We start from the raw sequence: 27,063 nt of genomic DNA on the forward strand, positions 1-27,063 counted from the left end.
GTGCATGTTTTATACTGATTTTATTTTCCTCATGTAAATGTCATGCATTATATTTTTCTCAATAAATATTAAGATTAATGATCTTAATAAATATTCTTGAGCTGCCAATTTGTATATAATATTTACCATTCAATGATAATATTTTATCCACGTTACTTCACTCGAGTCGAGAACAGACTGTTTTTTTAATTTAATTAAATAATGACACTTGGGTTATTCACGGTTCTGTCGGTCAAGAGACTGTTCTAGGCCGGGTGCGAACCACTTCATAGTAAAAGTGCGTCAATCGGCGATTCAAAGTTTCAATTTCGTATTATCCGTCAACTCAAACAAGCCAATGACAAAGGAGTCTCCCACCCACGTGACTAAACAACCATTGCTGCCATTTGCTGTTACGAGACTGCGCACTGTCACCATGATGGCGGAAGAGCTATTGAGGCAGTAACGATTTGAGAAATTACGACCACTATTTCTAATTATCCTTCAACAATACCTTCTGCCACACATTAGTATAGAGATCTAACATCCATTTCCGAAGCCATGAGGCGAAGTAAGGCTGAAGTGGATCGCTATATCTCTTCAGTACACAGTTCGTCCCCTTCGCTCAAAGAGGTGAGTTGAGCTGAGCCGGTGGCTAAAATTAGCCGTTCAGCCATCATGTTTATACCAGCATGTGCTAAACGTTAGGGCGAATAAGCAAGTTGTACCCACTACAAACATAAAGCTCATATGTTAACCTTACTGAAGTCTCTGCAAGGAGAAACGAGCAGAATATTGTGGTTCGTTGAAACGTTACCGTTTCTAGTTCACTATTTTGTTAGCTTGAGTCTTGACCGTGTCCTCCATTGGAAATGCGCGGTAGAATCCCGAGTCGCGCTGCTTCGCCGCGATGTCTGGCTGTGGGACGTTGCCCCTGTCCTTTATTAAGTAGTTAACGTTAAACATGACTTAATATGATGTTATTCACTACGCATATTGGTTCGTCGTAGCTTTCCGGTCGAATATGGTTTTCTGAGCTCGTTGAATTAATAGTCGTCTAGTTCAAACGACCATGTCCAACTTTCATGACTTGAATATCCTATGCTGTCATTTTTTCTACAGAAGCCAATCAAAGGCTTTTTATTTGCCAAGCTGTATTTTGAGGCGAAGGAGTATGAACTTGCTAAAAGGTAAGCCTTTTTTGTTCAAAGGAAACCATTTGAAAACCATTTTGTTTTGGAGTTTGTTTAAATTTGCATGCGTGCATTTTTGTTTTTTCTTTAGACATGTGTCCGAGTATCTTAAAATCCAAGAGAGGGACCCCAAAGCACACAAATTCCTTGGTCAGCTCTTTGAGAAAGAGGGAGAAGTTGACAAAGCAGTTGGATGTTATAAGGTATTTAATCACGTATACTGTAGCCATCTGCAATGCTTCCACTGTTGAAGGTAAACTACATTAAAGAGTTCTGTCTGTGTGTAGCGGTCAGTGGACCTGAACCCAGCACAGAAGGACCTGGTTCTGAAGGTGGCTGAGTTGCTGTGCAGTAAGGATCCAACTGACAGCAGGGCAGATTTCTGGGTGGAGAAGGCCAACAAGCTGCTCCCTGGTAACCCAGCTGTCTTCAACCTCAAGGTGAGATCAACTGCAAGCTATTTTCAACCATTAAAAACAACATACCAATGTTAATATCAAATTAACCCTAACCCGTTGTTCAACATCAATGCGTCACACTCTCTAGTCTGTAGCAGGTTATGCAAAAATGGAGCTGAATGCTGCTACTATACTATCGCTCCTGTTTTTTGGTTCTTGTTTTGTATGCATAGAACTGCAGTAACCTACAGTACATCACATGTAAACATGACTAATGAGAAAGGCAAAGCTGGTTCAGATACTTTAATACAACTTTTAAAAAGATTGTCGTTTGGGCAATTCATCATTTGATCATGAAGCATTAGTTATCTTGTAGTAATTATTTCTATAACCAATGATGAACGGCCGAATGCCAACAATATGGTATTCCTTTAGGCTCACGTAGCGATTCAGTCTCCCGGATAGAACATTTTGAACAGTTAATTCAGTAAGCCTTCATTCACTATAACACCAGTACAACTTGTTCACTCTTCTTAATTCTCCAGTCTTCTCTGTAGCCACAGACTTTTCCTATCTCAAACCTAAATACCTAAATTTAACATCTCTTCCTGTCGTATTACAACTCAGTATATATATACAGTATATTCTCATTTACTTTGGAGAATCGAATCGCAAACCCAATATCGGGAATCAAACCAAATCATGAGCGGAGTGAATGGTTACCCCCTCCATCGTCCTCGTACCCCTCATCTATGTACATTTGTTTCCCTGATCAGGAGAAGCTGCTCAGCCGTCAGGGCCAACAGGGATGGAACCGCCTTTTCGATCTTCTGCAGTCTGAGTTAGCGGTGCGCCCAGCCGATGTCCACGTCAACATAAAGCTGGTTGAGCTGTACTCTAAAGATGGCCGCCTGGACGAGGCTGTGAAACACTGCTTGAGCCATGAGAATAAGGGCCAGCTACGCAAAAGTCTGGATTGGAACTCTGTGGTGGCCGACACACTGCAGGTCAGCCATTATGTGTTTTGGATAAAAAAAGATTTAAATAAAAAAAGAGTGAGATTTTCACCTTTAATCTTGCATTTGACTTGGCATATGTTTTAAGGAATACCTGGCCCAGCCCGGTGTCTCCAACAATGAAAAGCTGTGTCGTCGCCTTAAAGGAGAGCTGCTTCTGGCCCACTGCAACCTGTTGAGACTCAAACTATCAGTCAGTGGAGTGCTGCCCGCACTTGATGCCCTGAGAAGGTAGGTTTAGTGTGTTTGCATACGCCCACACAGACGGGATGAGCATTGATTAAACCCAACTCTTTAAGATCTCCAAAGCGCCGTGCGGCATAACCCCTTTGAAATAAACCACATATAATGTATGTGCTTGTTTGTGTTTTATTTTTATTTATTTTTAGTTTTGATGAAGCCATGCGGTCTGTGAGTGCCACAGCAGGTGGCCAGACAGACGAGCTGTGCGAGGTGTTTGGAGAAATGCGAGCTCACCTTTACCTGCACACTGGTACCCTCCTACTGAAAATGGCCCAAGAGCGTGAGCAGAACTGGAGAGCTGTGACCGACTTGGCCACCCTCTGCTTCCTGTTGTCTTACCAGGTACATGCTTATAGGACCTAGAAAGGTTTCTATTTTAAAAGTGTGACTGTTCCCGACAATAAAACGTAGCATACAGCACACACCGAGTTCGTTGGTTTAAAAGTGCACGTCATAATTAAACAGTGCAACTTTATAGTAAAATGGTGTTATTATGCTACTGTATACATAGCCCCTAACAATGATGATGTCAGTGATTGATGGCTGATCAGTAGAGAACATAAAGGTAGAGGAAGGCGAGTGAGCAGTTGGATGGAGTTGTTCGAAAAGTTTAATATCAATTTTGCTTTGTCATTTTAGGTGCCCAGACCAAAGCTTAAACTTACTAAAGGAGATCAGTTGGCACCCAAGCTGTTGGAGCTGATGGCCAACGATAGACAGAGCCAGGCTGGGCACATGCTGCTCAACCTCAGCTCGGACCCACAGACCTTTATCACCGAGGTCAGTCGAACAATCATTTACCATTTCATCACTTTTCACCTCAAACAACCATCTTATGCTGCTTGTTTTTTTTTCTTGACTTTGGAATTGATGTATTCGAGCTGCCTTTCCTATTCATACATTGTACATTTTATTGTATTGTAGGTGGTGGAAGCATTTGGTAATCGCATCGGGCAGAGCTCTCTTTTTGAGCTCCTGTTTGGAGAGCAGTCCTCCACAAGTGCCTCCTTCATGGCCAATGATGACTTCGCTTCCATCAACACTCAAGTCCCAGAATTTTCCCAGCTGGCTAAGTGGGACAATGGTAAGTGGAGTACAGGGGTGTCCTCGACAGAACTTTACACAACTGCATGGTCGAGTCTGAATCTCGGGCCAGACCTATTGAGGCCGAATGGTTCAAACGCTCGAAACTTCTATCTATCAATTGGCCTATCTGGATTTCCCACAGCTGTCTTTAGTCAAGCAAAGCGACTGCTAAATGACTCACCGTCTGTGACAACAAGTTGTATACCAAAATACCAAAACGTTGATTTTGGTATCTGCAAAAAAAAAATACAAAATATACAATATTAATAAAATATAGGCTGCTATGAGCTTTAGAAAAAGCCTTAGAAAATACAGATTCCCCCCCACAAACCAATCACAGTATAACTCGTATGTTTTCCTTCTTGAAGCCAAACAATGCTGTGGTATCATTCATTTAGCCCCACCATGCTCCCAGTGTATCCGTCCCTCTGTTAAACAAGCACAATTTTACAGACGCGAGGATTCGATTAAGGAGACGACAACCAAATGTATTTTTTATCATAGACTCAAATCATCGAAAGTTCGAGGTTACCACTAGTCAAGTTATTCTGCCACTTTTAAGACCTTGCAAAAAAAGTAATATATGTGTAATTTGCTAGAACATCATGAATCTCAATTGGTCCTATAGGTTCCATCATGCTCCATGGAGGAGACTTGCAGCACCTGAGCTGGCTGGGCCTGCAGTGGACCTTGTTGGCCCAGAGGCCAGCCCTGCGAGAGTGGCTCAAGCAGCTCTTCCCAAGACTCAACCTGGAAACATCCAAGCTTGACACCAATGCTCCCGAGTCCATCTCCCTGCTGGACCTGGAGGTACTTTCCAGGGACTTGATGTTACTTTAAAAACAAACCCTGTTTGAAAACCTGATCATATCTTCCAGCATTGGGAATCATCAGGTAGTAGTGTACTCCCTATATATGAACCCTGTTATCACAATGCAGGTCTAATGTGAAGGTTTAACTACTGCTTGAGAGGGCAGTCAAATCAAAGGGGTACACAAGGCCTCATTTGTTTTACTCATGTTTTATTCGTTTTGGTTGGGTTTCCACAATTTTATCAAACTACTTTCAAATGGGGTTTGACATTCAGACCTTATTCAAGCTCCAATTTAATTTCCAGTTTTTCTAAGAATGATACAGTATTTCGGTATAATCTTCTAAAAATCATGATGGACTACCACAAAATAATGAATAGGTTCACTTCACATATAGGAAATCTAAACTATTCAAAGACTAAAAGTTGCTCCTGTTGAAGGTAGCTTCCATTCTGATTTATTTAATCTTTTTTTCTCAAGGTGTTTGTGTGCGGGGTGGTGTTCTGCTGCCATAGCCAGCTCCAGGAGACTGCTAAGATCAGCTGTGTCGGCCAGCAGCCTTTCAGCGAGCCCCGATGCCTTCCTCTTCCTCTTCTCCGCTCCCTGTCCACTGATCGGCAGAGGGAGTGGTGGGATGCACTCTACAGTCTCATCCATAAACAAGCCCTGTACGTTTATTGAGAGATCTGCCTGGGGCCACAATGAAGGCCAAAGGCATTCCAATTTTTTCAACTGACACCCTTTTACACCCCGCAAAATATTTGTATTTTTTTCAATCCACCTTTATTTTTATGACTAAACTTTAAAGCCGAGGTGATGATATGAATTCCGTTCTAGTTGGTAAAAATAAATAATGGGTGTTTTTTTAATTTATGACATAGATACTATATGGAGGGTAATATGCTATAGAGTTTTGCAACTCATGGAATATACTCCCAAGATTCAGACCTTGGGTTATTACATTCCTCAGAAGCAAAACTTCACGAACAATTTTCGATATTCTAGATGAGCTTAATAAGTATTGTCCACCTGTCGGACTCCCTCAGTGTTTTAGAAGTGCTCTACATTGCATCAATTTTGCATTTATATTTTGCAGAACTGGCACGTCAGCCAAGCTGCGTATGGTTGTGCAGCATGGTCTGAGTTCAATCAGAGCAGGAGAGAAACACGGCTTGCAGCCAGCACTCGCTATTTCCTGGGCTCAACATCTCAGCCAGATGGTGAGCATGTATCCAGTGTTTAGCACCTAGCAGGTTACCCAATACTTGTGTGCATGCGTGTGCCTTCTCCTTGTTGACGTTCGGTTAAAGGAAAAATCGGGTGTAAAATGGATCTGGGATAGGTTTGGAATGATAACGAGTTGTATTGTTCGTTTGGGAGCAAAAAAGCGCATATAGGCGCATTCTTAAGTTCGCAAACTTGGAACGATGGGGGCAAGTCTCATGGTAAAAACTAAATCGCTATTTTAAACAACTTAAAAGGCTAAAAGTAGCCCGAGACTTCTTTGGTAGTATAATAAGGGTCTTAACATATAAAACGAGGCAGTGATAACTTTGTAAGTGTACAGATTGTTTATTCAAAGGACATTTTATACACACAATACCATCAGTAGTTCACCCGTCGACGCCATCTTGTCTTTAAGACTCGATAAGTAGATTGGCACACAGAGCTTACGTGTTGTACACGGATAGAGTCTTAAAGACAAGATGGCGTCGACGGGTGAACTACTGATGGTATTGTGTGTCTAAAATGTCCTTTTTAATAAACAATCTGTGAACTTACAAAGTTATCAATGCCTTGTTTTACATGTTAAGACCCTTATTATACTACCAAAAAAGTGTCGGGCTAATTCTAGCCTTGTAAGTGGTATGATATAGCGATTTAGTTTTTACCATGAGACATGCCCCTATCGTTCCAAGTTCATAGCGTTTTGGTAGAATCGGCTAAAAACAGCCAACTTAAGAATGCGTCTGTTGTGCTTTTTTGCTCCCAAACGAACATTCCAACTCGTACTAAACATCCCAGATCCATTTTACAGCAGATTTCTCATTTAATGTTGAATCTTAATTTTTTACTTTGCTTTGATTAAAACAGTAGTGTTTCTCTGTTTATAACTATGCTCAGACTTTTTACATAATCTTCATTTAACCAGATTTGTCTCATCAGGGCATGGAGGTGAACTCGTACTATGACCAGAAGGAATACATTGGCCGTAGTGTCCACTACTGGAAGGCTGCTCTTCCTCTCTTGGACAAGATCAAAAACAGGCGAAGCATACCAGAACCCCTTGACCCCCTCTTCATTCATTTCTCCAACAGAGATATCCAGGTAAATTATTATTTAATTTGATAATTTCTTTACAGTTTAAGACTACGTTGCATGCATACAAGACTGCAACAGTTAGTTTGTTAACTGCTGTTAACTTATTCCTACTTTCAGATCTCAATTGTGAAGGGCTATGAGGAAGAAGCCATGATAGGATTTGCATCTCTCTTGGACGTAGAGGGTAAGACGGAAGAAGCCATTTCCACCCTGGAAACGATCAATAACGTGTCATCTTCCTGGCATCTTGCACGGGCAAGTCCAAATTTCAAATTACTTGAATGAACTAATTGTACTTGGGTTGGTGTTGACCATTATTGTGTTGCCACTAGCAGATCAGCAGCATTAATTTGTTTTGGTTTAAGTAGAGGCTGCCTTTCATTGATATTCTCCACAGATCTACCAAAGGCTGTCGGAGGAGGCAGGCAGTGGGGTAGAGGAGACACAAGACCGGTGTATCATGTTCCTCAAGAAGTTCAGAACTTACCTGTCGAAGATCTACCATTCAGATGACCTGGAGCAGGTTTGTTGTGGACATAATTATGGGGTGAATTGTTTCCTCTAGAGGTACAAGTCAGTGATAAAACAATTCTACCCCAGCTGCCGATATCCATGGAAGAGGTGATGGACCTCTTGAATGAGGTGAATCAGCAGCTGGAAGAGATTGGTGAGATTGCAGAGGAGAAAGAGGAGAAGGGAGGGGCCCGAAGAGCACCAACCCGGTCCACACCAGAAACTACCGCAACTTTCTCCCGCATCAACTTCCCGACCACGTCGCCTAATAAAAGCACAGTTTCTCCCTCCAAAATACACCTGGTTGGTAATTTTTCATTTATAAATGGGTTGACTAATTTAATAAACCTGTGGCTGATGTTTTCCATAACTTACAAGGTTTTCTTTACATTATCAACAGATGTCTCCTAAGACACCACCGCATTGGGTCGAGGATCAGAAGTCTCTGCTACAGATGCTCTGCCAGCAAGTAGAAGCTCTCAAAGTAAGGTTTTTTTATGTTGCATTTTTGTGGTATTGCAATCTGAGCACGCTAGCATGCAGTTTTGGTAGTCGCAAAATCTCGTGATCGGAGTCCTCTCTATTAAAGTCAAAATATGATTTACCGTAATCTCTCTGTAACCCTTGGGCATTTGATCAATCATTAAACAAAAAAAAAACATGCGCAACTACAGTTTGAAAGAAAGGCTGAGACCTTTTTCTTGCCTTTTATCTATTCGGATGTTCTGCACATTGGTTGTGTAGTCTGGTGATAAATCACCCTCTACTGTACATTTGTTGTTATTGTGCAGCTGTGCGTGTGTAAAAAATAAGTAATAAAATGGGGCTGTAACTACTTTCCAACCACCAAACATGGATTGTTTGTGTGTAGGAACTCAGACGTATTTTCTTTACATTGTAGAATGAGGTCCACGATCTGAAGCACAATTCTAGTGGGAACCTTGGCTCCCCTCATCATCAGATGTATGGGGACAGCTATGGAGCCGACGGCCTACAAGAGCCCTACACCCCGGTACCGTCCTTTCAAGCACCACAATTAACAGGTAGGGTTTCTAAATAAGTCGGTATTGTCAGTTACTTGTTTAAGCTATATGAGGTGACGATACACTTAGGTTACCCTCCACAGATTGAATAATCCATCTTTTCATGGCATGGAAGGCAATATAGCACATCTTTAAATCCTTTGGATCTGATCACAACTCTTTCCTGTTAGGTTTCTAAACAAGTAAAACGTCTGTTCTTTCTCAGATGCTACCACAGGGCAGTCTGGGTACTACAACCAGTCTTATAACTCTCAATATCCACCTCGCACATCAGCAAATGTGACCCCCACAAAGGTAAGATAAGTAGTTGATATTCAGATTGCCATTTTGGACTAGGGATGCACCGATTTGTCTGAGATTAATCTGTCTCGGACGATACTTGCCTTGTTGACTGCCATCGGCCTATTTTATTTATTTATTTACTTTTACTACATTTAATTAGTCTGCCTTTATGACCAAACGTATTGAGATGTTCTGTAAACCTTAGTCCAAACTAAACTCTATCATGAAGTTCAAGTTCTGATCTGTACTCTGCATCGGCAAGAAAGAAAACAACAAAAAAAAAATAACATCGGTATATGCCATCGGCAAGAATATTGGCCCAGAATGTTAGCATTGATGCATCCCTATTTGGGACCAGTGAGCTATGAATCTTCTAATGCATATTTTTGTGTTTTATCACAGGGTTCCATGTACACCATGAATCGTATGCCCCCACAACCGCATATGTATTCCTACCAGCAGCCGAACCACACACCACCAATGCAACCTGCACTGCCCTGCGTCTACCCCCCACAAGAACAAGTTTTCGGTGCACCTCTTCGCTTTGAGTCACCAGCAACCAACCTTCTCTCGCCGTATAGTGAGGAACATTACAGCCGTGGTGTAACTCAGCCAACAACCAACCTGCCCCTTCCTGAGCCTGGTTACTTTACCAAACCCTCTCCGGTTACCGTTCAACCAAAGAGCATTGAGGGGAAAGCAATGGATTTTGGGAAAATCTCTTTTGGCCAAATAGCATTGTCCGACATCCCAAAGGTTCCTAGCCTTGTCGCTGGGCCAACTAGTCAAACTGCACAATCTTCAGATTTCAAATTCAACTCTAATAATTTCAAATCCAACGATGGAGACTTTACCTTCTCTGCTTCTCCTGCCAAGCACAGTGAGAGTCTGCTTGGGCTGCTGACTTCGGATATTTCCACTAAAACAGACTTTGAGCAGAAGCCTGGGACTCAGGATCAATCCACTAGCCAAGGGAGCATCTTCACATTTGGAACTAAAAATCTTTCTGGGTTCAGTTTCGCAAGTGCAACAACAAACACTGGAATTCCAGGCGCATTTGAAAAAGTTGAGAAGCCATTTAGTTTTGGGGATGTCAACAAGCCTATAGATGAAGTTGAAAAGCAACCTCAAGTCGAGCAAAATCAGCCACTGGAAAGTGACAATGACAGCACCCAGTTAGAGGATGATGATGATGGTCCTCATTTTGAACCAATTGTACCTCTGCCCGATAAGATAGATGTCAAAACAGGTGAGGAGGAAGAACAGGAATTGTTCTGTAATAGGGCCAAGCTGTACCGTTTCGAAATGGAGACAAAGGAGTGGAAAGAGCGGGGTATTGGAAATATAAAGATTTTAAAGCATAACATTTCAGGAAAGGTGCGAATCTTAATGAGGAGAGAACAAGTCCTTAAAATCTGTGCCAACCACTATATCAACGCTGATACCCTACTTAAACCCAATGCTGGCTCAGATAAGTCATGGGTCTGGAATGCCATTGATTATGCAGATGAGCAGCCCAAACCTGAACAACTAGCCATCCGTTTCAAAACTGCGGAGGAGGCAATGCTTTTCAAAACAAAGTTTGATGAAGCTCAACAAAATGTGCCCAAGTCACCAACGAAGCATTGCTTGCAGGAAAAGAGAGACGTGGGCTATAAACTGAATGAAACCAAATCATCATTTGGAGCCCAGTTTGCACTTAAGGACGGGGAATGGGATTGCAATGTTTGCTATGTGCGAAACAAGCCCAAAGATATTCAATGTGTAGCTTGTCAGACCAAAAATCCACAAACTGTGTCAGAACCAGAAGGAACGACAGTCACTGACTCCAAACCACCACCCCCACTTGGAGGACCAACAGCAGCAAGTAGCTTCACTTTCAAATTTGGCACTGAGTCTTCAAAGAATAGTTCTAGCACTCCATTTTCAGGATTTGGGGCATTTGGTTCTTCTAATCCTCCATTTTCATTTGTTACCAGTGGTCAAACCCTTGCCGATACTGGAACCAGTGCATTTGGAGCTCAGTTTAATAAGAAGCAAGGTCAATGGGACTGTGATGCATGTTATGTAAGAAATGAGTCGGCCTCAAACAGTTGTGTTGCCTGTCAAGCACCTCATTCCTCAACAGCATCAGGTGTCAAAAAACCATCAGAAACCGCTGGTCCACCTCCAGAAACAGCAGCTGCCCCAACCACCGAGTCTCAGAGCTCTGCGTTTGGCTCGAGTTTCGGAAGCCAATTTGGGATGAAGGCAGGTCAATGGGACTGTGATGCATGTTATGTAAGAAATGAGTCATCATCGACGAGTTGTGTTGCCTGTCAAACTCCTCAGGCCTCAGCAGCTGCCGTTGTCTCAGGAACATTCGGTCCACCTGCACAAATGGCTGCTGGCCCAACCAGCAAGCCCCAGAGCTCTGCGTTTGGATCGAGTTTCGGTAGCCAATTTGGGATGAAACAAGGTCAATGGGACTGTGATGCATGTTATGTGAGAAATGAGTTCTCATCCAAGAGTTGCGTTGCCTGTCAAACTCCTCAGGCCTCAGCAGCATCAGTTGTCTCTCAAACAGCAGGCCCACCTGCACAAATGGCAGCTGCCCCAACCAGCAAGCCCCAGAGCTCTGCGTTTGGATCGAGTTTTGGTAGCCAATTTGGGATGAAACAAGGTCAATGGGACTGTGATGCATGTTATGTGAGAAATGAGTCCTCATCGACGAGTTGTGTTGCCTGTCAAACTCCTCAGGCCTCAGCAGCATCAGTTATCACAGAAAAAGCAGGGCCACCTACCCAAATGAAAGCTGCCCCAACCACCAAGCCTCTGAGTTCTGCGTTTGGCTCGAATTTCGGTGGCCAATTTGGGATGAAACCAGGACAGTGGGACTGTGATGCATGTTATGTAAGAAATGAGTCCTCATCCAAGATTTGTGTTGCCTGTCAAACTTTGAATCCCTTATCCAAAACGACTTCCCCTACAGCTAAAGCACCATGCCCTACTTCATCACTGGGAGCCATGTTTGCTAAGAAAGTTGGGGAGTGGGACTGTGACACTTGTTTGGTCAGGAACAATGCTTCGGTCAGTCAATGTTTGTCCTGTCAGACGGCTAATCCTAACCAAAGTACTAGTGGCCCTGGTACTTCAATAGGCATCAGTAGCTCAACATTTAGCTTTAGTTTTGGAGATAAAACTGCATCGAGTCAATCAGCTGTAACTACCTTAACTTCTGGCTTTGGTAGCAGCAACGGTTCTTCCTTTAAGTTTGGAGTGCCCCATTCAGAAATTCCTGTTACTACTGCTTCAAGCTTTTCATTTGCATTGCCCACCCAAGCTGGGGGATTCAAGTTTGGGGCTCAAGAAACTACAAATGTAGTATCTGCGATGAAAACTGGACCAGTGACTGCTTCTACAGTCCTCAAAAACTTAGCGGACCAACACAAAGAAACAATGTCTACACAATCTATTGATGGAACTAAGGAAGACGAAAATGCACTATTTACTGGTAGGCATGATGCATTCAGTTTTGCAGCCTTGGCCACCTCTTCTAGTGGGGACTTTCAATTTGGCCAGAATGATCCCTCTTTTAAGGGCTTCTCTCGTGCTGGCGAAAATCTGTTTTCATCCAACCAGGGGTCTCCAAGCAAGGTAGGCTCTTCAGCTGCCCAGGAAGAGGAGGACATGTACAAGACGGAGGAGAATGATGACATACAGTTTGAACCTGTTGTTCAGTTGCCGGAAAAGGTTGATCTGGTCACGGGAGAGGAGGAAGAGCAGGTTCTGTACTCCCAGCGTGTTAAGCTGTTTCGTTTTGATACCGGCCTAAGCCAATGGAAAGAACGGGGCTTGGGTGTCCTCAAATTTCTCAAAAATGCTTCTAATGGCAGACTCAGAGTTTTAATGAGAAGAGAGCAGGTCCTGAAGGTATGTGCCAACCACTGGATCACCACCACAATGAATCTCAAGCCTCTAGCAGGGTCAGACAAAGCATGGATGTGGTTAGCAAATGATTTCTCGGATGGAGATGCTAGACTAGAACAGCTAGCAGCCAAGTTCAAAACACCAGAGCTAGCATCGGAGTTCAAGCAAAAGTTTGAAGAGTGCCAGAGACTCCTACTAGATATCCCATTGCAGACGCCACACAAGCTTGTTGATACTGGCAGAACAGCCCATCTCATTCAGAAAGCTGAGGAAATGAAGACTGGTTTAAAAGATTTAAAATGTTTCCTGACCGATGGGAAAACTAAACTCTGTGATGAAAGCGCAGCAAACCTCACACCATCTAGCAATGTGATGGGGCTGACCGTGAAGCCCCACACTGAAGGCACAGGTCCTACTTTGGAATGGGATAACTATGATCTTAGAGGAGAACCTTTAGATGACTCTGCTGACACTTCTGTATATGCTTCTCCTCTAGCAAGCAGTCCCGTTAGAAAGAACCTATTTCGATTTGGAGAATCCACCAGTGGTTTTAGCTTCAGTTTTCAGCCTGGCATCAGCCCTTCCAAGTCTCCTGCTAAGCTCAATCAGAGCGGAGTGTCAGTGGGCACTGATGATGAGCAAGATTCAACTCAAGATGAGGACAAAGATGGTCAGTACTTTGAACCCATTGTACCCTTGCCTGATCTTGTGGAGATTTCTACAGGAGAGGAAAATGAGCAGGTGGTCTTCAATCACCGGGCTAAACTGTACCGTTACGACAAAGACCTTAACCAATGGAAGGAGAGGGGCATCGGAGAAATCAGGATCCTGCAGAACTTTGACACTAGACGAGTGAGGCTTATCATGAGACGAGATCAGGTGCTCAAGATTTGTTGCAACCACTGGATTACAACAGCAATGAAGCTAGAAATGATGAAAGGATCTGAGAAGGCCTGGGTGTGGAGTGCTTTAGACTTTACTGATGCTAAAGATGGCAGAGTTGAACAATTGGCTGTGAGGTTCAAACTACAGGATGTAGCAAATTCATTCAAAGAGGTATTTGAGAAGGCCAAAAATGCAAAGGATAGTGAGACACCAATGACCCCAGTGGCTTCAAGAGTGGCCACACCTCAGGAAACAATGCCAGCCATGACTACACCTACACAAGTATGTGGAAAAGAAGCGATTGCCATCCTGGAAGAAGCCATTAAAGAGCGCACAGACCTGATTTCCGACAGTCAGCCATTGACAGCTATAACTTGCAGCCCTTCAAACCCTATGAAGATGGTGGTTTCTCCCCCCAAGTTTGTCTTTGGTACAGATACCCTCCAAAAAATCTTTGGCCCAACCAAGTCTTCTCCAGAGCCCGAAATAAATTCATCTAACTCCAGGACCGAAGATAACCTCAATGTGTCCCAGTCATCTGCATCCCCTGCATTCAAAATCCCAGAGAAAGGTAAGTCTTCCAATGCAGGTTTAAATATTTTATTTCAATCCATTTAGTTTATCTTTGTTTTAAAGTGTATCCCCATCCTTACCGTGCAACCCTATTCAATGCTCAATGCTGAGAGGAACTCGCCATCAAGGGTTAGCAAACACTTCACTTTCGAGCATAAATGTGGGAATTTTAGACTAGTATGATTATCGGGCGACATGTTGTAAATGATCATCCCCAATTTAAATGTAGCCCGTGACATTTTAAATTGAACACACTATTTCTTTAAAATTGTTGAATTAGGTCCTACCATTGTTTGAGATCTCAGGTACACAGATCTTCCATTGATGGAATTAAATTATTCTGCGCCTAATCACTATCAAAAATACCTCCCTTTCAGGAACCATTCATAAATCCCCTATCCATTTTTGTCTTTTTTCATGCCCACTTCAATTTATTTAGCTGGGATTATGTAGACGGCAGAAAAACTCACAAGTAGAGCTTCCGATTTATGGATGTAAGTCCTAAAAATATAGAAAACAAGGCTAGCTTTACTGGTAGAGCATGGCATTAACACTGCCAGGGTCTTGGGGCCACCCTTAATAAAAATAATATACACATTGCGAGACGATTTGGTTAAAAGTGTCCACCAAACAGTAAATGCCAGATTATCTAATTTGACAATGGTTTATGTGGTGCAGTATTTCGTTAGAATAGTAGTTAATTCGGCTGAGATATGAAACAGCATTGAATTTAGCTTCTTTCTTCAAACATGCTATCTTTTTAGGATTGGATTTTAGGCTTTTCAAAGATAATCCAATGGCTTTTTGGACCACCACATCGTCCTTCCAATTTGAGTCCCCAGGTACTTCTCATTGCCATGCCCCTGTCTGTGTGTGCCATGCTATGCCACATGTTACCAGCTTTCACCTGAAAGAAGGCGATAGCCGGGAAGCAACACACACTTAACATGTTGCATGCCCAGTGTGTGTGTGTGTTGCCAAAAACAGATTGTAACTCAACTTCGAATGAGCAGTTAAACTTTTATACTGCCAATGAATCCAAAGCCATGATAATTTCCGAAGGGCAATGTTGGCACAGTAATATTATCCTCCCACTGTTGGAGTCTGTCACAAAAGTAAACATTTCACTTGATCATGGGCTAAAAAGGTGTGTAAATCATGCTGCACACTGCCTTGGTGAATTTGTTGACATTACTTTTGCCATTTTAATCAACCTATAGGCTGCATTACTTTTTAAGAACTGTTCAACACTTGTGGCACTGTACTACAGAGAACTGGACCAAGAGATTGGTTCCGATGTTCGGATCTTGATGGGCACAAAAGTGTATAAACGTGTGCTACTCGCTAACAGTAGTGCATGTTTTATTGCAATGATGTAAATGATCATGCATGTGAGTGGCATGCTCAAATATTCCATTCAGGAACTATTCCAAGGCCGTAGTTCAGGCGCTACACCTCCCGGGACCTGACTAGGTCAGACTTTCCCTTAACCTGGTGTAATCAAACATGTCTGTACTACATTACTTTTGCTTAACTTTTTATCTAAAGGTTATTATTTTAAGAAAATGTTACAATTAAACTGAACTCTGCTAATGGGTTTGAACCATTGAACCAATCATTGAACCGCCATGACATTACATTTAAAGAAAGAAAAAAAAAAATAATTGGTATTGGAACCAAAACACCAGCTTATTCCAGTCCCATTGAATGCCCAACACTTGGGCGTTCAATGGGACTGGAATAAATCAATCGATCAGCTTAAAAAAATGTAGCGTTTGACCTCTAGTTCAGAAATTCCCAACCTGAGAGCCCTGAATGTTGATGGAATATCCAGATTAAAATGTATCATATGTATACGGGAATTAACGTTCCAATATAAAATCGGAACTATCAGTTCCCTTGTCACGGATCGGAGCATGTATTTATTCTTCGGGTTTATTGGGTTCAAATAACCTTTTGTGCTGCAATTAAGGTTCTCAGCGAAACTTCCAAGTATTGGATAATTAGCGACTACAAACTTTTTTCATTTGGAGGCGCCCTAGCAAATTTGGTAAACTCAAATTAAATAAACAGTAATAATTTATTGCATAGTTCTTTCTATATTGCCAGTGTCTCCAATCTTTCCTCAAGAACCATTTATTAACACTCCTCCTATATCAAAAAGTTGTACCTACTAATTATAACCGGCTGCTACGGTCATATACTGTAATTTTTTTTATATCTATATAGATATAGGCTCCGTGTTATCCCCTGCTTTACCAAAAATCGTACCGAACCTGGAATTTTCTGAACCGTTCCACCCCTAATGTTTATAGGTCCCTAAAGTATGGCTTCCTTTGTTAATTGGGTTATGGCGCAGTTCTGAAATATTGAATGATAGGTTGGCACTTTTGGGAAAGGGAAGTGGGCCGTGAGTGGAAAACGGCTATAGTTTATAATGCATTAGCCAGAAAGCAGTTTCCTTGTCTATTTCAAAATTATTAATGGGTGAACCAGTACCAAAGAAAAGCTTTCCTTTTTGTTCCCAGTGAACTAAATAAATTAAGTTACAGCATATAATTAAATAGAATTTGGACTATCAAAACAGGATATTAAAAAAATAAAGGAAGAATACACACCTTGAAAGAAGTTTACTTTCCCTGAGGTTTTTGATACTAGTTATTCTAATACAATTGCACGTTTTTAGTTGTTTTTTTCTAAAGCATCTTGTTCGTTTTTGTGAATTCCTAACATATTAACGTCCTGTTTTTGATTTCAATTAGCTGGGTAAATTAAGTAACTGCTAATCTAAATATTTTTTTCCCTCCAAATTTCTGTTCCAGTACCCAGTTCTGCTGAAGGAAGTAGTGAAAATTGGGTCTCTGATGTTGAGGTGGTGTACATAAGGGAGCCTACGCCTGAGCAGGCAGCGTTGGCCGAGAGTTTACTTCTGCCACTGACTTTCTTCTGCTACAAGAACGAACCAAGCTACACCAGCGACGATGAAACTGATGGTAAGGTTACAACAAATGAGAGGTTATCAAAGTAATGCACAACAGTCATCTGCAATTGACCCTCATAATTAGATAAGCTACGTTATGGTAGCTGAGCTGTGGGGGGGAGCAGGGTATGCACGGAAGGAGGCCCACCTACTCCTTCTTAGATGTATTATATAATACAGAATGTAAGGTTCTCCACTGCAAATATTTTAAATGCCAATCAAGTAGTATAAATTGAGCAGTCGATATTGACTCGCAGCTAAGAACAGTGTGCTAACCTCAACAACCGAGCTGAGAACTGTGCCTTTTAACGTTTTTTTATATGCACTTGATGGCGCAGAACAGTTGACGCAAATTGACCAAATGTGACAATTCTTTGTCAATCAGATGAGGCAAATATTCTTCACGGAAAGAAAAGAATCAGGTCTGCAATGGTTCTGCTTCAAGTGTCCTGTCTGGGATACATTATTGGTTGTGATGAAAGTCTACAGGTTGAATTTGATTTTGACTTTTCAGATGAAGACTATGAATCTGCTGTGAACTCCTTAAACGGAAAGCTCTACCCTGACCCAACGGCGAGAGGAGCCACAGCATCTGATGGTACGTGAAATACAGCCCTAATTTCATGGAAGATATCAGTATTCATGAGTAAATGTACACAACTATTCTCATAGTACACTACACGTAGTAACACTTATTGTAAGGGCTGCAGCCTACTATGAATTTAGGGCTTGTTTTTGTCTTTTCTCCGACCGGATTTACCTCAGATCCAGACTGCCAGGTGGTCTGGGAGAAGAAGCCTACGCCAGAAGAGGAGGAGAAGGCAAAGAGCCTACAACTCCCCCCAACCTTCTTCTGTGAACTGGGCACCAGTGATTCAGAGGGAGACAAGGCTGAGGAGTTTGAGACAGAGGTCCGCAAAGTACAAGAGGCACTGGTGTGTATGGAACTTTAGTATGAGATAATCCATGTTGTAATTTTATTTTTAAAGGTGAAGTGAACCCCCTGTTTCAGCTTGATTTTCCACAATAAAAGATACATTTTGGGTGGAGACCCTAACCCAAGAAGTAGGGGGATAAGAGCTTATAATGAGCAATGTTGTATATGAAATTAATTAACCACTAATGGATTATAAAATTTTGCGTAATTGCGCAATCGGTCACAAAACACATTTCAAAGTGGCCCCAATCTCCTGCCCCTGCTGCATAGCGAATTCAAATTGACGGCAGAATGGGCTGGGGATCCAACACCAATCTATCTAAACCATAACCACATTTCACATTAATCACAAATATCCCGCTGCTTCGGGTTTACCTTCGGGTTTATCCAATAAGTGGTAGTGTACCCGCGCACCATTGGCATGTATGCGCGCTTCGCTCTGTGCGTGTGCGTGTGTGAACGAGGATGACAGTGAGAAAGAGTGCTATGCGGAGATGAATGAACGGAACAATATTTATTTTTCAAAATTGCGTAAAATAAATAAAAAATAAAAGCAGAATCAAATTGTGGCGCTCGATTTTGATTCTGTGGCACTGTGCCACACATTGGTCTATATGGGAAACACTGTATTATATTAGATGGATATAGAGCTCCAGGAGTCCGCAAACGGCAACAATCACTTCTCCTCCATGCTGGGGTTCACTCCGACAGCTCATTAGTCAATGGGCAGCAGTCCATTTGCATTAAAGCTACAGACACTAGAACCTCGTATACTATGTTTTAGGGATGGGCACGAGTAGTAAATTCCAAACTCAAGTGATCGAGTACTCGTTTAAAACTAATCTATTTTTAGAATGCAACGCATCGGCAGCAGGAATTGGCCTAATGATGAACGGCAATATTACCAACCAAACATGTAATGCTTATTCTCAATCAAATCAGTCAAGAGTTATCAGAGTATTCTTTATTTATTTTTTGCAAACGTTCAAAACACGTTTTCCTTACAAAAATAAATGGTGTCACAATTTAAATAACATGGAAAAAATGCCTGTAACGGTTTAAAAAAAAAAAAAAAACGAAACAAGTAGCCTAACCATTGCAAATAATTTAAAGCTGCAAATAAAACGGCAGCAAATGAACTAAAAAAAGACTCAGCGTTGTGATCTTCTACACACGGCCGGGATTATAGCTGCGTCTTGCGGCGGAGAAAATAGCCGACACACTTGGTTGCTGCAGGTCTGCTTTCCCAAACTCACCGTTGTGTTTCAGGAGCATATGTTGCCGCATAGTACTTGTAGTACTCTGGTAGCTCAATTTCGCTTGGCATATTTTGCCTTTCATCTTGTGATCTCCTATTTCTGTAAAGTATTTCAATTCTTCGCTGGGCTTTGCTCTAAATTAAATTAACACTCGCTAGCTAGACAACGATACACTTTAAACACTCAGTTTACTAGCTAAATTCGATTAAACAATTAAATACAAATATATACTACGATACACTTTAAACACTAGGTTTACAGGCTAAATTCAATACAATACAAATATAAAGTAAAAACAAGTGTCATCTGTATTATGTTATTTCGTCTTGATGTGCGCAAATGTTTTTTGAAACCTGCCTGGCAACGGACAATCGCGTCGATCGATGACGCAATGTTTCGACGCGGATAACGTAACCGGTACAATTTTCGCCCCCGGTACAATTTTGGTGTGACAGCGCCGCACAGAAAATTGATAAATTTGCTTCAGATAACTTCTGTGTGTATATGCAAACTCGAGTTTGTCTGTCCACCAACCGAGTTCATTTGTAATTCGAGTTATTGATTCCTCACGCCCATCCCTGCTATGTTTACTTGTAAGGGAAACGCCATAATATGTCTCTAAGTTATATTCTTTATCAATGCATGAAATAAGGTAATTATTCTTCTTTTTTTTTTTTATCCTTTTGTTTTAGATTGCCGAGGTGAAGTCTTCCACTGGTGCTTCAGAGACGCTGCCTTCAGGCCAGCTGTCCGGCACGGAGGATGCAGGCAGCACAAGGGACGCAGTCTGCACCGAGGACGCAGTCTGCACCGAGGACGCAGTCTGCACCGAGGACGCAGTCTGCACCGAGGACGCAGTCTGCACCGAGGACGCAGTCTGCACCGAGGGCGCAGTCAGCACCTTGGCACAAGGGGAGGCAATCTCTGATCAGGCATCCGAGGCCCAGAATACTGTCCCAAGCAACGGTTGTCCCATCGATCTCTCAACAAAGAAAAGCAAAGATTCGGATTTGACTGTTGATGCTGCAACTCCTTCACTTGCCAATATCTTCAGCACTACTAGTCAAGGTATACATATTTGGTTATCTTTAACTAGTGTGTAAGACTGTTAGTAACATAACCTACTCGTAACAGCATTTCCACATCGGCCCTTTTCACAGCAGACATTTTGTCATTGAAGGGTGAACACGGGTGAGAGTATAACATTTATTATGGTCCTGTTCCATTTAGGTGTGTCACACTAAATAGGCGGGGACCTCGGTGTTCATGACTATGAATGTTGTTTGTCAACTCAAAGCAATCCATCCTGACTACAAGTCATCTCACATAAATGTGAGATGAAGTAGTAAAAAAAATATGGCACGTGACACGTCTTCCAAGGCTAGGCAGACCTTTGGCCTTAAGCTAGCGAGCTAGTCATGTGTTTTTGAGGAGTGGCTTTTGCGGGATGCCTGAAGGGAAGGGGGATATATTTTTTGGGTTGAATATTTATATTATTGGCTTACTTTGGCTGGTTTCTCCAAATTGCTTACCCTAGCTGTAATGGATCCTTTTCACATGCGTCATCGTAGGACAAACTCATTTTGCTCATAACAATCATGCTGGTAGTATTCCTTGTGTGTACCATGTACGGGTAGAAGACCAACCTGCCTACCTAATCAATGTTAACACTAGTGTTTACCTTTCTATGATAGCTCATGGATAAGGTTCCATAGTTGTTGTATTCAGTTGTTTACCCTTTTACCCTTGCCCTGGTATATAGAAGTAGCAGGCCCATCATATTTATTTCATATGATAACTTCTCTTTGAGTGTTCTATCGATGGTTTTCCTTTGTCCACCATGCTTATATTTTCCTAGGGGCCTTCTCATACGTTGTTAACATTATAGATGGGCATACTTTCCCCCATAGTATACCTTTATAAAAAAATAAATAATAATAATTCATTATTTTTCAAAGGCATTTTATATATTGTGTTATTGCAATATAACAAAGTCGTATTTAAACAATAGAACATTATGCAAGTTTGGTCCATTGGGATCCACAATGTTCAAGATGTTTCTCTTCTTTACCTTCTTAATGCAGACATCAACTTCGGCTTTAACACGCTCGGAGGCGGAAGCTTCTCCTTCGCAGAACTTGCACAAAACACTGGAGATGGAGAATATGCCTTTGGATCGAGAGGTCGGTTTCAGTCACTTTACTTGGCACTGATCATTTACAAGTTGGAAAAAATGCAGTTTGCATGGCCTGTGTTCCTTTCTCTTCTTTGAACTTTCCTTGATATAATTTTTACATTTGCTCCTCTGTCACTTTCGGATACTTTTTCCAAAACATCTATTATTGAACTCAACTTTCCGGGATATTTATAAGCATAGCTGCTCATAATGAGCGGACACCTATCTTCCTCTCCTCTTTAGACACCAACTTCTCCTGGGCAAATGCTGGAGCCTCTGTGTTTGGTGGTGCAGCCAAACCGAAGAAGAATGGCGAAGAGGGGGAAGGGGATGAAGGGGAGGCTGCAGATGAAGTGGACATTCACTTCGAGCCCATAGTGTCTCTGCCAGAGGTACCTTTTCTCCACCTCATCTTCAATTGGATTACATTTATTTAAAATGATTTAGATTCTCCTTTGTAATCCAACAGGTTATCAGCCAGGTTCAAGATAGTGTGAATGATGAACTGCTGTCGAAATGCTAATATTTGTACTAGCATTACCCATGCCATTACTCATGGAAAGGCAGAGCTCTTTTGATGTACATGATTTGTACTAGCGTAGTGGTTTCATACACAGCAGCTCGCCTTTTACTTTGCAGACCCGCCAGAAACTCTTCTCCTTTTTAAGCGCTGAAGTCGGCCTCCATTCAAGTTCTCGCTGTCCCTCCTCAGGTGGAGACCAAGTCGGGTGAGGAGGACGAGGAAATCCTGTTCAAGGAGCGCACCAAGCTGTACCGCTGGGACCGCGGGCTCAACCAGTGGAAGGAGCGCGGCGTGGGAGACATAAAGATCCTCTACCACCCCGCCAAGGGCACCTACCGCGTCATCATGAGGAGAGAGCAGGTGCTGAACGTGTGCGCCAATCACATCATCACACCCATCATGGAGCTCAAGCCCATGAACTCGTCAGCCAACGCTCTGGTCTGGACCACCACCGACTATGCAGGTAAAACGCCACTGCAGTGTTTTGATGTGATCCTTAATATATATACGCCATTTTCTATAGTCTCCAATGTGTTTGCAATCTATTAGCCAATCAGAATTTGTCAATATTGAAGTTACTTAATTATTATCATTTATTTTAGATTTCTTTCTTTTTTATCTTTGACGGCAGCTGTTAACTCTTTCTCCTCCCCCAGAGGGCAATGCTAGTGTGGAGCAGCTGGCAGCCAAGTTCAAGAACGCAGACCTAGCTGAAAAATTCAAGAAGACCTTTTTGGAGTGTCAGCAGCGGTTGAGTCAGCCCAGTGAGGACGCCACCTTGCAGACGTTGTCCCGAGCCCAGGAACATTCCCGGGACACTAATCCCCGGGTTTTCCTGACCCTCGCCGCTGATGACGAGACCCTCGGCACCATCGGCGTTGAACTGTATTCCCACGCTGTCCCAAAGACGGCAGAAAACTTCCGGGTGCTCTGCACGGGAGGCAAGGGCTTTGGTCTGAAAAACTCCATCTTCCACAGGGTTATACCCAACTTCATGTGTCAGGTGAGCTGTTAATAGCATACTTAAAATTTAGAAAACATGAGACCACGATAGATGTAAAAATTTGTCCCTTTCGGTCGGTAAGTGTGTGGAACATAGCACACCACACAATAACGTGTCGTTTCTTAAAACCTATTGGGTATCGTCTCTCAAACGTGATAATCATACACTCTGCTTTATGCCTTGTTTCTAAACAAACAAATATTATGATATCAGTTGCCTATTTAGATATTTACACTGTGGATGTAGGTAATAGGCTACATATTTTATTGTCCTGAACATCTCATAATAACAATGCTCCAGTCTTTTTGCATAGAATTAAACCGGTTTATCCTCTCACACTGCACCGTACCAGTAAAACCAGATACCACCCAACCCTAGTGTTCATCAACCTCTGCATCCCAAATGTACCCGTATCCGGGTAAAGCGCATCCTTGCATTGCCAGACAAATTGCAGACTACAATTAGTCTGGAACAGCTCTGTTAATTTTGGATTTACAAAGCGTGTCAACAAGTGGCGCAAAACACTATGTAGATTTTCGGGAAACTCTTCCTCTCATCTGGGCGCTTTCAGCATTCTCTATCAACACCCGGCTTCGGCCTTCTCCGCCCCCTCGTCCCCCTCCTGCCAACCCCACTCCGTCGTGATTGGTTACCTTCCGGAAGAGCATGTGGCAGCAAGACCAGACATGGAAATCCGGATCGTTCTACGTAGATAAATCCCGGAAATTTGAAAAAGTGAATGGCGATCGGCGTCCCTAGTGTTTACAATCTGCACAGCCACCCCAGACGGTCTGCAGGGAATATGTCTAAATGCATGCAAGTCTTTATTTGACACTTTAGTATGGTTAAACATGACTATAAATTAGGGCTGTAACGATACACAAACTCACGATTCGGTTTGTATCACGATTTTTGACCCACGGTTCGATACATCCCACGATTTTAGCATTTTATTTAAACAACACTTGTATACCAATTAACTTAATGTAACATTTAATAACAAATAATTTGGAACACTGAACGGATTTGAACAGAAAGAATACTATTAAAGTATAGCTAAATTAATAAAGAAATAACCAAAGATTGCAGTTGGATGATGCTTTTTGCTGGTAGGCAAAAACCCTCAACTGTTTGGTTGGTTTAGTCAAATATCCTTATTAGCGCTTCTTATTAGGCTATGTAGCTTAAATAATGACATAATCAGGCCGTATAGAATGCAACATGTTTAATAGCCTAACTTTCAATAGATGGGGAAAACATGAATGTCGCAATAACGAGGCATAGTGTTACGAGTAGCATATGTGTGTGCGCGAGATTGGCAGTGTGCGTATGCGTGTGTGAGTGACGTCAGCGAGTGAGTGGACGAGCGAGGAGAGCGAGCGGTAGCGCGTGTGTCTAGTGAAGAAGCGAACGAGTCTGGTAGAATAAAGTACCCGTCCTGTCAATAATCGGTGGCCCCTTCATTCCGACCTATAAGCAGACAAACTGCCAGTCAAATCACACAAAACAATAGACAGGATCACAGAGGCAATTTTATCGCGCTTGGCCAACTCTGGATAAATGTATTTTGTGACTTCGACGGCTGAGGAGAAATGCAATCCTCCGTAGCCACGGAGATCTGTCATCACAGAGAGGGCATCTCGTCGCATACTTACGCCATCGATAGGAGGGGGCGCTGTCAGCAGACTATTATCCAGACAATTATTAGCACATTTCAATCGGACAATTTGACCGGAGAGTTAGAAAGGGCATATCGCGCTTCTGCCTTCTCACACCGCGAGATAGGTTTGTGGCTTTGAGTGTCGCGATATCGGTTTCGATACGCGTATCGTTACAGCCCTAATATAAATCATTATAACAATGTTTATAGGTCTTAATAGTCGAAAAAGCATAATAGGTGCTCTTCAAGTAGAAGAAACGCGCCATGACCGCGCTTTGCAACCTGTTGAAATAAACCGGTAGGCTGAGCCAGCGATGAGCAAGAGCCGTAGCGAATGCTCAACGAAAGCTGCAGCAAAAGATCAGGCCGTAGCGAAAGCTCAACAAAATAGCCTAATTTTACTATGGGATACGTAGTAGTGCATAGCGATTGAACATTGCATAGCACTTACAAGTTCCTGTTCCTAAATGACTGTCCAGTGATGGGTGCTCAGGTTCCAAATAGGGTTAAGTTAAAAAGTTTACAATCAATATAAAGTCCAGGATACAGTTATCATATATGGTTTTGAAATTAAAGGACATGGAGCAGGGTGTATGATTATACAATTCAATAGTAATACATTTGAGACTGGAAAGATTCAACCTCTTCCGCACTAAAGTACAGTAACAATGGATTCTAGTCCATTGGAGTCAAGCATCCGTCTCCGTATCAAAGTGCCGTTGGCTTCATTTTTGTCCTCAATTTCATTATATCATATAGCCGTTATGCTGAGCAATAAAAGGTCATATGGATCTTAAACTGAATTTTACCCCCACCACATTGAAAGCCCCTCCTTTTGTAATAAACAAGGCAATTCTTAGGTTTGAAAACCTGTGGAGAAAAATCTTTGCAGTTTCAATCAGGTAACACTGTTTTATGATATTATTGCTGTCATTGATGTTGTAACGGGAACCTTGCGTGACTTCCTGTGTTTTCAGGGAGGTGACTTCACAAACCACGATGGAAGCGGCGGAAAGTCCATCTACGGTGGACAGTTTGAAGATGAGAACTTTGACATCCGACACACGGGCCCGGGCCTCCTGTCCATGGCGAACCGCGGTCGGGACACAAACAACTCCCAGTTCTTCATCACTCTGAAGAAGGCCGAGCATCTGGACTTTAAACACGTGGTGTTTGGCTGGGTTCACGAGGGCATGGAGGTGGTGCGGGCGATGGCTGAGCTGGGCTCTGCGTCCGGCAAGTCCAGCAAGAAGATAAGCATTGTTGACTGTGGACAGGTTTCATAGACATTGATAACTAATATGGTGAAAAACACTTGAGCACAGGAAACTCTAAATGTCATAATGATTTTCTCAATCAACTCCCCAGGAATCTGAAGTTAAATGCTATAATAAGAGCATGTGATGATTGTTCTTTCTCTTATTCAGTCCTTAAATGCAGATTGTTTCTTGCCCTCCTTTTTTAAGCTGGACTGGAGTAGTCCAATCGTTCGTACTGATCATATTGGCGAAGGTATAACGAGGCAGCATTTTGTTAGAGTCCGGTGTTGTTGCTGGGTTGCACTTAGGTTTTACATTACATGTCACCTTTTAAGGGAAGTTGTTGTACAAATATGTATAGTTATTTTCCTGTTTTCAGAGGTAGCATTGATAATTCACCATGCACCATATTTTCCTGATGTCGTGTTCCTTTTTTTTTAATGCTGACTTTCTATATGACTTGGTTTGCCTGTCCCTGTTTCTGTAAGAAAGATGGTTATACCTAAGGCTACAAAATTCCTGCATTGTAACGGGACAGACGGAACCGGATTTACCCTAAAAATATCAAGTAAAAAGGGTGCTTCTCGTACTGAGATGAAGAATTGAATAAAGTTGCAATAATTGTTTTTGTGGCTTTTTTTTAATGCATTTTAATTTTGTTGATTTAAGCATTTATTCCACTTCACCGCCCTAGATAATTAAATGATTGTGAAGTTTAGTTTTGTGACCTGAACTATAATGCTGATGGTGAAGAGATACTGGTCGCTTAAATGCAGCATTGTGCAAAAATAACTACATTGATAACATTGGATGGATGGTTGAATGGATGATGTTGCACAATGCTCAAGTAGCTTGCTTTTACTTCAATATAAACATTTACAGCTACCCTTTTAACCAAAGAAAATCGTAATATTTAAATGAATATGAACTAAACAGGAATGCAAATTAATTGATGGGGAAAAAACGAATGGTAATAACATTTACTAAATTATTAAATTCCTTTTCTCTGGCA

At 42.1% G+C, this 27,063-nt stretch overlaps 1 protein-coding gene across 2 annotated transcripts; it reads left to right on the forward strand.

Annotated features, from left to right (window-relative positions):
• The first annotated feature begins 387 nt into the window (after positions 1-387).
• Positions 388-26,677, forward strand: ranbp2 (RAN binding protein 2). Of its 2 annotated transcripts, XM_030344252.1 has the most exons (30): positions 388-612; positions 1,102-1,169; positions 1,264-1,375; positions 1,460-1,612; positions 2,347-2,577; positions 2,675-2,817; positions 2,976-3,171; positions 3,469-3,609; positions 3,754-3,913; positions 4,544-4,725; positions 5,208-5,395; positions 5,824-5,947; positions 6,894-7,055; positions 7,167-7,304; positions 7,447-7,572; positions 7,650-7,865; positions 7,963-8,046; positions 8,464-8,605; positions 8,811-8,899; positions 9,290-14,252; positions 15,019-15,096; positions 17,077-17,247; positions 17,749-17,832; positions 18,000-18,169; positions 20,123-20,498; positions 21,515-21,613; positions 21,850-21,998; positions 22,319-22,592; positions 22,786-23,132; positions 25,770-26,677. In XM_030344252.1, exons 1-30 carry the CDS (start codon positions 541-543, stop codon positions 26,076-26,078), a joined length of 9,747 nt encoding a protein of 3,248 aa, XP_030200112.1. In that variant the 5' UTR covers positions 388-540; the 3' UTR covers positions 26,079-26,677. The 2 variants fall into 2 exon arrangements, with proteins under 2 accessions (XP_030200112.1, XP_030200111.1); XM_030344251.1 differs by lacking the exon at positions 15,019-15,096 and having other exon boundaries at positions 389-612.
• Positions 26,678-27,063: the final 386 nt, after the last annotated feature.

Source organism: Gadus morhua, chromosome 20 (assembly GCF_902167405.1).
Source record: "Gadus morhua chromosome 20, gadMor3.0, whole genome shotgun sequence".
NCBI classification, from domain to species: domain Eukaryota; kingdom Metazoa; phylum Chordata; class Actinopteri; order Gadiformes; family Gadidae; genus Gadus; species Gadus morhua.

Bases quoted from the DNA above. Each gene is read 5' to 3' on its own strand.
- ranbp2 (XM_030344252.1), top strand. From the start codon at position 541: ATGAGGCGAAGTAAGGCTGAAGTGGATCGCTATATCTCTTCAGTACAC. The intron at 2,578-2,674 runs GTCAGCCATTAT...ATATGTTTTAAG, and splicing joins TGGTGGCCGACACACTGCAG to GAATACCTGGCCCAGCCCGG. The intron at 5,948-6,893 runs GTGAGCATGTAT...TTGTCTCATCAG, and splicing joins CTCAACATCTCAGCCAGATG to GGCATGGAGGTGAACTCGTA.